This window comes from Alosa alosa, chromosome 5 (genome assembly GCF_017589495.1).
Source record: "Alosa alosa isolate M-15738 ecotype Scorff River chromosome 5, AALO_Geno_1.1, whole genome shotgun sequence".
NCBI classification, from domain to species: Eukaryota; Metazoa; Chordata; class Actinopteri; order Clupeiformes; family Clupeidae; genus Alosa; species Alosa alosa.
Window position 1 is genome coordinate 30,428,520 of NC_063193.1, and position 12,500 is coordinate 30,441,019.

Below are 12,500 nucleotides of genomic sequence, written 5' to 3' on the forward strand. Positions count from 1 at the left end.
ATGCTTGTACAGTTTGCTCAGGATATATATGAAGTGGAATCACTGCTCTGCATCTTTCTAATGTTAATCTGTGTCTGACATGAGTGTTCATTGTGTGTGTGTGGTCTCTCTCCTCTCCTCTCCTCTGTGTGGTCTCATCTCCTCCTCTCCACTCCTCTCCTCTCCTCTGTTCTCCTCTGTGTGGTCTCATCTCCTCCTCTCCTCTCCTCTCCTCTGTTCTCCTCTGTGTGGTCTCCTCCCCTCTCCTCTCCTCTTCTCTTCTCTTCTCTCCTCCACTCCTTTCCTCTCCTCTCCTCTGTTCTCCTCTGTGTGGTCTCCTCCCCTCTCCTCTCCTCTTCTCTTCTCTTCTCTCCTCCACTCCTCTCCTCTCCTCTCCTCTCCTCTCCTCTGTTCTCCTCTGTGTGGTCTCCTCCCCTCTCCTCTCCTCTCCTCTCCTCCTCTGTTCTCCTCTGTGTGGTCTCCTCCTCTCCTCTCTCTCTCTCCTCTCCTCTGTTCTCCTCTGTGTGGTCTCCTCCTCTCCTCTCCCTCTCTAATTGCATTGCTTTCATTGATGTTGTGTTTGTAGCTGCCAGGCCCTTATGAAAGTGGGTCCATTACCCAGATTGTGTTCTTTATAGTGGGCTGCGTCGTGTTGGTGTAAATTTGTCACATTGACAAACAACCCGCCAGTTTTAATTTGCTGCCTAATGGAAAGCCACTGGTATTGAGGTGTGTGTGTGTGAGAGAGAGAGAGAGAGAGAGACTGGTGTGAGCAGTGTTGTGCGTGAACGAGTTCAAAAGAACACGTTCATTGAACACGCTCATTTTTTCGTGAACGTTGAACTGGGCGCAAACATTTTTAATAAGAGAACTTTGAGCGTGAATTAGCCCACATTATGTGTCATGAACAGCGAAGACATCACTGTAAATGAACGTTGGAATTTGTTGAAAACTGAGTGACATCTTTTTTCTCTTTTTGAAGCATAGCGAGAGAAAAGTTCACTCCTCCTGTATTCACCAAGCTGGTGCGGCAAATCTCATGTATCCACCAGACAGAAATGGTTTTGACATTGTGTCGCCAATGCATTGCAGACAGCGTGGTGTCGACTGAGAATAGTTGAATAACATGCTGGCTTCCGCTGGCGATTACCCGTGATGGTGCAGCAGAAGCGGAAGAATGAGCATAGCAACGCTTCCGCGTAGCAGTCCAGCAAGCGAGGGGCAGCGGGAGGGCTGGATTTCATTGCACTAAGTATAGAACTGGTCTACCTTGTCTGTACTGCTGCAAGTTTCATCACCTGGTAAGAAACCCACAATTGCAGTGTCATGAGCAAATGTCTAATGAGCAGCTTCAAAAGAGCGTATAGTGATTTCTGGCTAATTATTGTGAAAAAAGTATTTTTAAAATATCTCACGAAAAAAGTAAAATGAACTGAACTTTGAACTAGTTCAATTAAAATTGTGAACTTTGAGCGTGAACTGTTCACTTTGAGCATGTGAACTGAACTTGAACTAGTTCAGAAAAGCTGTAAACTAACAACTTGCTGGGTGTGAGTTATTGTGTGTGGGGCGGGACACACCGATTGTCGGCAGAAAAGTAGTCAGACTGATCAGTCGGCTCCCGTCTCCTGGTCGGGTCAAAAAAAATTCTTCGGAACACACTGGAAACAGCGCCAACGCATGGCGTATGTTGATGTTCTCGCATTAAGATTTCCATAACGGCGAGGTGACTAAAGTTCAAACCAAAGTTGTCTAGTTACCAAGATTAATCAAATGTTTTGCCAATGGAATGAATTGGCACTACATGTAGTTTCGGACTTCTCTGATTAAGCAATAAGAAAATATAAATATATATTGTGTACTATTTTATCGTAATTGCTTGTGTGTGATTCAAATAAAACACTCTTTCGGACACAGAATAAATAATTTATTTTTGCCTGTTAACTGAGCTAGCTAACTTTAGCACAGTAAACGGAAAGTGAATGGAAACTGCTATTGACTATCGCTAGCTAGGTAGCAACTAAGGACTTTGGTTAAACTTGTATGTTGTTGCAAACTAACCTGAAATAGCATACATATGTTCAGTGTGGTAGTCTACTAGTTCTGGCAAAAATATGTTAGGATAGTTTATCAAAATGGGTTCATAACTTGCATCGCTGAATGTAGGGCTGATGGTCATACTAATCTGAGATACTGTGTAGTCAAGGGCTCTCACTCCACCAATCAGATTGGTCAGTGAGGCCGACTGCCCCTGGCCCGATTAAAACATGTCCATCGGCCAAAATGAACACCGACAGCTCCACCGACTGACGACGGCACGGGACACACCAAACCGACTCAAGTCCCCGACCTCGCCCGACTGACCGACGGCCGATAATCGGCTTGGTGTGTTTCGGCCCTAAGAGAGAGTGGTGTGTGTGTGAGAGAGATGTGTGTATGTGAGAGAGAGGTGTGTGTGTGTGTGTGAGAAGGGGGAGAGAGAGAGAGAGATGTCTTTGTGTGAGTGAGAAAGGGAGGTGTGTGTGTGGGTTGTGGGTGTAGGGAGATTGTAATGGCAGTGGTGAAGAAGAGGCATTCAGGAGTGCTGCCAAAGGCGTCAGCGTCCGTGGCGTTGGTGTGGCCGAGCTCGCCAGCACTCACTGGAAGTGCTCTTGTACCTGCACTGAATGTGTGATCAGCACCAGGCCATCAGGAAATAAACTGTGCACTTAGCTCCTTATGCCAAGGTCGTATGCTCCCTATGCCAAGGTCATATGCTCCTTATGCCAAGGTCATAAGCTCCTTATGCCAAGGTCTTATGCTCCCTATGCCAAGGTCATAAGCTCCTTATGCCAAGGTCGTATGCTTCCTATGCCAAGGTCATAAGCTCCTTATGCCAGGGTAAATCATGCTCCTATGCTGTGAGGCATTATGCTCCCTTATGCAAGGTCATGCTCCCTATGCCAAGCGCATACTCCTTCGTAAGGTCATATGTGGGAGATGCAGTGAGCCCAGAGACGTATAAAACAATACTCGTGCTGTGGCACTATTATATATGGATTTAATTAGCTTTTAAAGCGGTTGTTGGCACTTTTGTCTTCTAGCACCTACTCTATGTATTGACTTCTGACCTGAATGTGAGGCACAATGTATTAAGGGTGTGTGTGTGTGTGTGTGTGTGTGTGTGTGTGTTCGTATGGAAGCAGCGGGTCTATATTGAATGCCCTGGTTATGGTAACTATGGTAACTACCTGGTTATGGTAACTGATCAGACTGTGGGGCACAATGTACTAATGTTATTTGCGCTTGTGTGTGTGTGTGTGTATGCATGTGTGTGTTGTGGTGGTGTGTATGTGTGTGTGTGTGTGTGTGTTTGTGTAGAAGCAGCAGACCTGAAGCAGGAGGAGCGTCTGCAGGAACTAGAGAGCTGCTCAGGGGTGGGCAGCACTTCTGACGACACCGAGGTCCGAGAGGTCAGCTCACGACCCAGCACACCAGGACTCAGCGTGGTTTCAGGTACGCACACACACACACACACACACACCCCCACACACACACACACACCATACACACACACACACACACACACACACCCCACACACACACCCATACACACACACACAGACCCATACACACACACACACACACACAGACCTATACACACACACAGACCTATACACAAACACACACACACACAGACCCATTCCCATTGTACATACACATGCTCCCACTTGCAAAAATGGTCTTTTTTGTATTTCACTGTGTGTGTGTGTGTGTGTGTGTGTGTGTTAGGTATCAGTGCCACATCAGAGGATATCCCCAACAAAATAGAGGATCTCCGCTCAGAGTGCAGCTCAGACTTTGGTGGGAAAGACTCAGTGACCAGTCCTGATGGAGAGGAGTCCGCACACGGTGAGTACACACCCACACACACACACACACACACACACACACAGCATGATGGTGTTGGTGAGGTGTACTTCTCTCGGTGATGGTGCTAATGGTGTTGCTCTATTCCACATTCTGCCCTCTCTCCTCCCTCTCTCTCCCTCCATCCATCACTCCCCTTTCTATATTCCTCTTTCTCTCTTTCTCTCTCTCGCTCTCTATCTCTTCTCTCTCTATCTCCCCCTCCTTCCTCTCTCTCTATCTCCCCCCTTATCTCTCTCTCTATCTCCCCCCTTCTCTCTCTCTCTATCTCCCATATATATATCCCTCTTATCTCTCTGTCTCCCCCTATATATCTATATACTCTCTCCCTCCCTCCCTCCTTCCTCTCTCGTTTTCTCCCTCCCTTCTCTCTCTCTCTATCTCCCCCCTTCTCTCTCCCTCTCTCTCTACCTCCCCCTCTTCTTCTTGTTGCTCTGTCGTTTCCTGTCCCACAGGAGCTTCTGCACCACATGACTCCTTACTGGCCATGTTTGATCCACTCTCCTCCGGTGAAGGTAATTCTGTGTGTGTGTGTGTGTGTGAGATCCGCTCTCCTCCGGTGAAGGTAATTCTGTGTGTGTGTGTGTGTGTGTGTGTATGTGTGAGATCCGCTCTCCTCCGGTGAAGGTAATTCTGTGTGTGTGTGTGTGTGTGATCCGCTCTCCTCCGGTGAAGGTAATTCAGGGGCTCTGGGTGCTGTGCAAGGATGGCTCTGTCCACCCATTTTGTGTGTGTGTGTGTGTGTGTGTGTGTGTGTGTGTGTGTGTGTGTGTGTGTGTGTGTGTGTGTGTAAGGATGGGTAGGCGAAAGGAAATGAGGATCATTAACAGTCACCTAATGGCCAGGGGCTCTCCAAACAGCTTGAGCACGGATAAATGGAGCAAGCAACACACACACACACACACACACAAGCCTCCCATCCAATTACCCAATTACTGGACAGAAATATTAGTAACACCATCAGACGTAAGAAGCCCTGTGGAAAAGACTTCATTTCCTCTTCTGTCCCAAAACCATGTCCCCCCCATCCTGCCGCACAAACACACATGCCCCCCTTGCACACACATGCCCCTCTCAACACACACAAACACACATGCCCCACCCCCCAACACACACACATGCCCCTCCCAACACACACAAACACACATGCCCCCCCCCCCCAAAAAACACACTCACAAGCCTGCGTGCCCCCCAGCTGCCGTGCACACCTGAAACCTGCGCGCACACACACATACCCCCACCAAAGTACCCACAAAAACAAGTGTCTACAAGCACCCCCTACAAACACACACATGCACATGTATCCACAAACACACACATGCACACGTATCCACAAACACACATATGTGCACACCTCCATACACGAGTGTGCTAACTGCGGGTGTGTGTGTGTGTGCATTTGTGTTTGCTTTCAAGGTGGCAGAAATGTCTTTGTCTTCTTTCTTTGTGTGTGGGCAACTGTGTGTGTATCCATATGTGTGTATGCGCGTGTATCCATATATATATGTGTGTGTGTGTGTGTGTGTATGTATCCAAATCCATATATGTGTGTGTGCGTGTGTCTATATGTGTGTGTGTGTGTGGGTGTATCCATATGTGTATATATATGTGTGTGTATGTGGTGGTGTATCCATATATATGTGTGTGCGCGCGTGTATCCATATATGTATGTGTGTGTGTGTGTGTCTGTCTCCTTGTGAGTGTGTGTTGAGGTGAGCAGGCTGACAGGTTGCTAGACCTCTCCCCAGGTGGGTTGGCACTGTCCCCTGGCCTTGTGTGCGGGTGGGTGGCACAGCCTGGCATCAGAGCGGGCACCGCAGAGCAGCCGTACCCTTGGAACAGGTGGCCTGCTTTCACCTGGGGTCTGTCTCTCTCTGACAGCTCTCTCAAGCACACGCACACACACACACACACACACACACACACACACACACATTCACACACATTCTCTGTCCTGTCACCTGCCTGTGTGTGTGTCAGTGTTTATTTTCAGCAGATGTCTCTCTCCAACCTAATATGAGTGCACTCAAACCTGTGTGTGTGTGTGTATTTGTTTGTCTCTGTGTGTGTGTGTGTTTGCAGCAGATGTCTCACAAGTTTATCTTTCACCACTCAAAGTGCAAGTGTTTGTGTGTGTGTGGAGTGAGTGTGTGTTTGTGTTTCTAGTTTGTAACATTAATCAGGATCATGCAATACTTGACGGTCAAACACCCCAATAAACAGACTCTTCACCTGCTTTGTCCTCTTTCCTCTCCTGTCCTTTTCTCTCTCTCTCTTTCTTCTTCATCTGTCCTTCCTTTTGTCTTCCTTTTTTCTCTTTTCACTTCTTTCTTTTCTTTTTTCTTTTCTTTCATTTCCCCCTTTAACTCTTCCTGCCCCCTCCTGCCCTCACCTGCCCCCTCCTGCCCTCTCACCTCTTTTCCTTCTCCTGTCCGCCTGTCTTTTCTGTCCTCCACTCCTGTCCCCTCTTCCCTCCTCCTCTCCTCTCTTCCCTCCTCCCCTCCTCCCCATCCCTCCCCTCCTCCTCTCCATCCCTCCCCTCCTCCTCTCCCTCCTCTGCTCTTTTCCTCTCCTCCTCTCCATCCCTCCCCTCCTCCCTCCCCTCCTCCTCTCCCCTCCTCTGCTCTTTTCCTCTCCTCCTCTCCATCCCTCCCCTCCTCCTCTCCCCTCCTCCCCCCTCCTCTGCTCTTTTCCTCTCCTCCTCTCCACCCCTCCCCTCCTCCTCTCCCCTCCTCCTCTCCATCCCTCCCCTCCTCCTCTCCCCTCCTCCTCTCCCCTCCTCTGCTCTTTTCCTCTCCTCCTCTCCATCCCTCCCCTCCTCCTCTCCCCTCCTCCTCTCCTCCTCCTCCCTCCTCCTCTCCATCCCTCCCCTCCTCCTCTCCCCTCCTCTCCCCCTCCTCTCTGCTCTTTTCCTCTCCTCCTCTCCATCCCTCCTCTCCCCCTCCTCCTCTCCCCCCCTCCCCTCTCCTCCCTCCTCCTCTCCATCCCTCCCCTCCTCCTCTCCCCTCCTCCCTCCTCTCCCCTCCTCCTCTCCTCCTCTCCCCTCCTCCTCTCCTCCTCTCCCCTCATCTCCTCTCCTCTTCCTCTCCTCCCCACCTCTCTTCCCCCTCTCAGGCTCGTCCACAGGCACCATCAGGCGCCCTGTCCACTACATGCGAAGTCAGCTCCACCCTCCGGACCTCTCGATCCCGAGAAGGGTGCCATGGCGCCCGAGCCCCCCGCTGCTCTGTCCGCCCCCACCACGGGCTGGCGCAGGAGCTGGAGCATGGCAGCAAGCAGCGCCACTCGTACCCGGAGCGCCTGGTGCGCAGCCGCAGCTCCGACATCAGGGCGCCGTCACGGCCCACCACAGCTCCTGCCTCAATCACGACCATCGCCGAGGATCATGAGCTCGACACTCCACGCCACGCACGCTGGCCAATTTCACGCCCAGCAGGGACTCCCTCAAGGGCGAGGTGAGGACACACACACACACACACTACACACACACCACACACTACACACACACACTACACGCACAAACACACCACACACACACACTGCACACACACACACTACACACACACACTGCACACACACACACTGCACACACACACAAACACACCACACAAACACACACACACACTGCACACATGCACACACTGCATTAACACACTATATTATTACATCACACACACACATACACGCATAGTCTTTATTCTCAAGCACTCACACGCCCATTTGGACTCAAGACATGACCACTGTCTCTATGTATGTCTGTGTGTGTGTGTGTGTGTGTGTGTGTGTGTGTGTGTGTGCGCAAGTGTGCCTGTCTGTGCCTGTCTGTGTGTGTGTGTGCCTGCATCTGCCTTGCGGTTGAGGACAGGAAGGACAGAGACGATGAGAAGTCGCACCGAACCGCCCTGGTGAAGAAGCGCCTGCTCCTGCCATTCCCAAAGGTGAGCTGCCCTGTGCCTGCTGTCTGTGCCAGTGTACCTTGTAAGCCTGTGCTAACGCGGCCCTGTGTTCAGGCTAACGCCGCCCCAGGCTCCGTGTCAACGCTGCCCCCAGCCCCATGCCAGCTGCACTCCTGTGCTCTAAAGTTAGCTGTGGCTCCTGTGCCCCATGCCAACATGCCCTGTGCCCCATGCCAGCGTGCCCTGTGCCCCATGCCAGTGTGCCCTGTGCCCCATGCCAGCGTACCCTGTGCTCTGTGCCAGCCAAAGTGTCTCAGCCCCATGCCAGCGCACCCAGTCCCATGCTGCACTCTGTGCCTGTTCCTCTGTCTCTAGTGTGGCCATTACTGGGAGGGGCATAACGGGAGATGGGTGGGACTGAGTTATCTCTCATGATGCTCACACAGTAACACACACTTAGAGCTGACGGTGGGACTGAGTTATCTCTCATGATGCTCACACAGTAACACACACTTAGAGCTGCCATCAGGTGTGTGTGGCTCCTGGTGTTGCTGCATGGATTTGTCATCTGCGTTTAAAAAAAAAAAAAAAAAAGAAACTTCCCTTTAAGGGAAAATAACCCCCCAAAAAACCTTAATGACTAATTGCCTGGTGTTTAATTTCATGTTCTGGAAGTCTGAAGACCTTGTCAAGTGGTGTCAGAATAGGAAACTTCCTTCTCGGGTACTGCGACAGATGCGTGCGTGTCTGGCACTTTATGGATATCTTCCTAGACAGATCATTTCTTAATACCAGAGGCCTCATTCGTCATCCGGGGATGCACTCAGACAGTCTGCAGGCTCAAATCCTGCGCTAATCAACATAAATAATCACTTAAGATGCCGAATAGGATCTGCAGTCACCCACTGTCGGCCCATAGCTCTTATCAGCGAGATAATGGGTCAGTGGAATAGATAAACATGTCGCAGTTGGAATGGTGGGATAGATGAAGGAGTGGATCTCAATGCCGTCGCGTGCGGAGACGATCCATCACGCGTGAGGTGGCGTCACGCCACGCCACGTCTCATCGCCAGCCAGGCGTGAGCATGCATGGGTGTTCTAGCTTTCTGTTCTAATATTTAGTAACACGCATATTCATTAAGCCAGGTAGATGTGTTTGAGAGACCTGTCCATATTGCTCATATGTGTTAGTAGTATAGATACTTTATTGATCCCCAAGGGGAAATTCAAGAATCTATCTATCTATCTATCTATCTATCTATCTGACGAGGAACGGCACACTTATGCACACAGGGTGGTTTCAGGTTCTTTGTGATCCTGCAGCACAGGCGGTTTTATCCCCTCAGTTCGTCTGGGTCAGTTAAATATGTGTGTCTGTGTGCATTTGAGCAGCAGATGGCCGAGACAAGGCCCTAACTGACAGTATTCATTCATTCACTCATTTATTCATTGATCATTAACGAGAAGAAGATCAGCGGGCATTCCGGTAAAACTTTATATATGAGTCCTATATATATAGGCGCTATAAGGTCCAATGAGAGGCTCATTTTAGCTGTATTTATTTGGCGATTTATGATGATAGCGATCCAGTAGCGCTGACTGTTCACTCTGGGCTCTGTAACAGGGACGTTATTAACCAGGCATCGTGAATCGAAGTTGCCTGTCAAGGACATGCTAAAATCAGTTTTAAAAGACTGGTTCATTTTTTTTTTCTGCACTCTAACGCCTGTGTGTAGCTACTCTATTGATTACAGTGGAAGCTAATTGTTGCAGCAGAAGCAACTAAACGGAATGCTTGAGTTACGCGCCTGGTGTAGCTTCCTGTAAGCCTTACCTGGAAGCAGTCGGCAGAACTCCTTACATTCTCACACCACCTTTCTAGCTCACTGCTGTGTGTGTGTGTGTTGTTTGTGTTGTTTGTGTTGTCGAAGTTGTGTGTGTGTGTGTGTGTGTGTGTGTGTGTGTGTGTGTGTGTGTGTGTTTTGTGTGTGTGTGTTGTGTGGTTTGTGTGTGTGTGTGGTCAACCTTGTGTGCTCTGTCTCTCTCCCTCGTGAGTGCCTCTATTGGGATTGTGCCGGAGAGTGAGATCCCAGGCAACGCCCCCACCCTTCTCACACCTAGCCCCGCCCACAGGGTGTGTGGTATGCATTAGACCTCCATCCCAGGCAGAGATGGCTCATCCTGTCCATATAGCTTGCTGAATTATCCCTGCAGCTCAGCAAAGTATACTTGACATGTGCACACACACACATCGCGGAACACGGTGTACACACACACACAAGGACAGGAAAGCCTTACACATATATACACACTCACACACACACACACTGCACACACACACAAACACACCACACAAACACACACACACACTGCACACATGCACACACACTGCACACACACTATACACACACACTACACACACACACATACACGTACAGTCTTATATTCTCTCGTTTACACTCACACACGCTCCATTTGGACCTGGAAGACATGACCACTGTCTCTATGTATGTCTGTGTGTGTGTGTGTGTGTGTGTGTGTGTGTGTGTGTGTGTGTGTGTGTGCGCGTGTGTGCCTGTCTGTGCCTGTCTGTGTGTGTGTGTGTGTGCCTGCATCTGCCTACAGGTTGAGGACAGGAAGGACAGTGACGATGAGAAGTCGGATCGGAACCGGCCCTGGTGGAAGAAGCGCTTCGTTCCTGCCATTCCCAAAGGTGAGCTGCCCTGTGCCTGCTGTCTGTGCCAGTGTACCTTGTAAGCCTGTGCTAACGCGGCCCTGTGTTCAGGCTAACGCCGCCCCAGGCTCCGTGTCAACGCTGCCCCCAGCCCCATGCCAGCTGCACTCCTGTGCTCTAAAGTTAGCTGTGGCTCCTGTGCCCCATGCCAACATGCCCTGTGCCCCATGCCAGCGTGCCCTGTGCCCCATGCCAGTGTGCCCCAGCCCCATGCCAGCGCACTTGTGTTTCAGCCAGCGTTCTGTGCCCCATGCCAGCGTGCCCTGTGCCCCATGCCAGCGTACCCTGTGCCCACTCCTCTGCTCCTAGTGTGGCCATTACTGGGAGGGGCATAACGGGAGATGGGTGGGACTGAGTTATCTCTCATGATGCTCACACAGTAACACACACACCCTAGAGCTGACGGTGGACTGAGTTATCTCTCATGATGCTCACACAGTAACACACACTTAGAGCTGCCACTCTTCAGGTGTGTATTCTGGTGTTGCTGCATGGATTTGTCATCTCATGCTTAAAAAAAAAAAAAAGAAACTTCCCTTTAAGGGAAAAATAACCCCCCCAAAACCTTAATGACTAATTGCCCAGTGTTTAATTTCATGTTCTGAAGTCCAGCTGATCTTGTCAAGGGTGTCAGAATAGGAAACTTCCTTTCCTGGTAGTACCGCGACAGATGCGTCTTGCGTCTTTTTTCATGGATATCTTCCTAGACAGATCATTTCTAATACCAGAGGCCCTATTCGTCATCCGGGGATGCACTCAGACAGTCTGCAGGCTCAAATCCTGCGCTAATCAACATAAATAATCACTTAAGATGAATAGGATCTGCAGTCACCCACTGTCGGCCCATAGCTCTTATCAGCGAGATAATGGCCGTGGAATAGATAAACATGTCGTGTGCTGGGAATGGTGGGATAGATGAAGTAGTGGGATCTTCACGTCAGCCGCTGCGGAGACGATCCATCACGCTGCGAGGTGGCGCCACGCCACTCAATGCCTCATCGCCGATCACCAGGGCGCTGCGGAGCATGCACGCGGTGTTCTAGCCTGTTCTAACGGGGAGCCTAGTGAAGAACACGCACACATATTCATTAAGCCAGGTAGATGTGCTCTTGAGAGAACCTGTCCCAGCACAAGCTCACATGTGCTAGTAGTAGATAGATACTTTATTGATCCCCAAGGGGAAATTCAAGAATCTATCTATCTATCTATCTATCTATCTATCTGACGAGGAACGGCACACTTATGCACACAGGGTGGTTTCAGGTTCTTTGTGATCCTGCAGCACAGGCGGTTTTATCCCCCCAGTCTGTCTGGGTCAGTTGGGCCATGTGTGTCTGTGCATTTGGAGCAGCAGATGGCCGAGACAAGGCTCCCCAACTGGACAGTATTCATTCATTCACTCATTTATTCATTCAGTCATTAACGAGAGAAGATCAACGGGCATTCCGTAAAACTTTATATGTAAGGTCCTATATATATAGGCGCTATAAGGTCCAATGAGAGTGCTCATCTTTAGCTGTATTTATTTGGCGATTTGGTGATGATAAAGGACCCGAGTAGCGCTGACTTCGTCCACTCTGGGCTCTGTAACAGGGACGTTACACCAGGCACGTAACTGAAGCGTTCCGTTCGCGATGCTAAAAATCAGTTTTAAAAGACTGGTCTATTTTTTTCGTACCTAACGTCTGTGTAGCTACTTCCATTGATTACAGTGGAAGCTAATTGTTGCAGCAGAAGCAACGAAACGGAATGCTTGAGTTACGCGCCTGGTGTAGCTTCCCTGTAAGCCTTACCTGAAGCAGTCGGCAGAACCCTTACATTCTCAACACCACCTTTCAGCTTCACTGCTGTGTGTGTGTGTGTTGTTTGTGTTGTTTGTGTTGTTTGTGTTGTGTGTGTGTGTGTGTGTGTGTGTGTGTGTGTGTGTGTGTGTGTGTGTGTGTGTGTGTTTTGTGTGTGTGTGTGTTGTGTGTTTGTGTGTG

General features: G+C 49.9%; 1 protein-coding gene across 1 annotated transcript in view; it reads left to right on the forward strand.

The window, feature by feature from the left end:
* The window catches only part of gapvd1 (GTPase activating protein and VPS9 domains 1), a 67,474-nt gene that overhangs the window by 40,560 nt on the left and 14,414 nt on the right, over positions 1-12,500 (forward strand). The window contains 7 exon segments of the mRNA XM_048243087.1: positions 3,340-3,474; positions 3,751-3,870; positions 4,344-4,403; positions 7,003-7,115; positions 7,117-7,276; positions 7,279-7,343; positions 10,410-10,497. Of these exon segments, the coding sequence (XP_048099044.1) occupies positions 3,340-3,474; positions 3,751-3,870; positions 4,344-4,403; positions 7,003-7,115; positions 7,117-7,276; positions 7,279-7,343; positions 10,410-10,497 (741 nt within the window).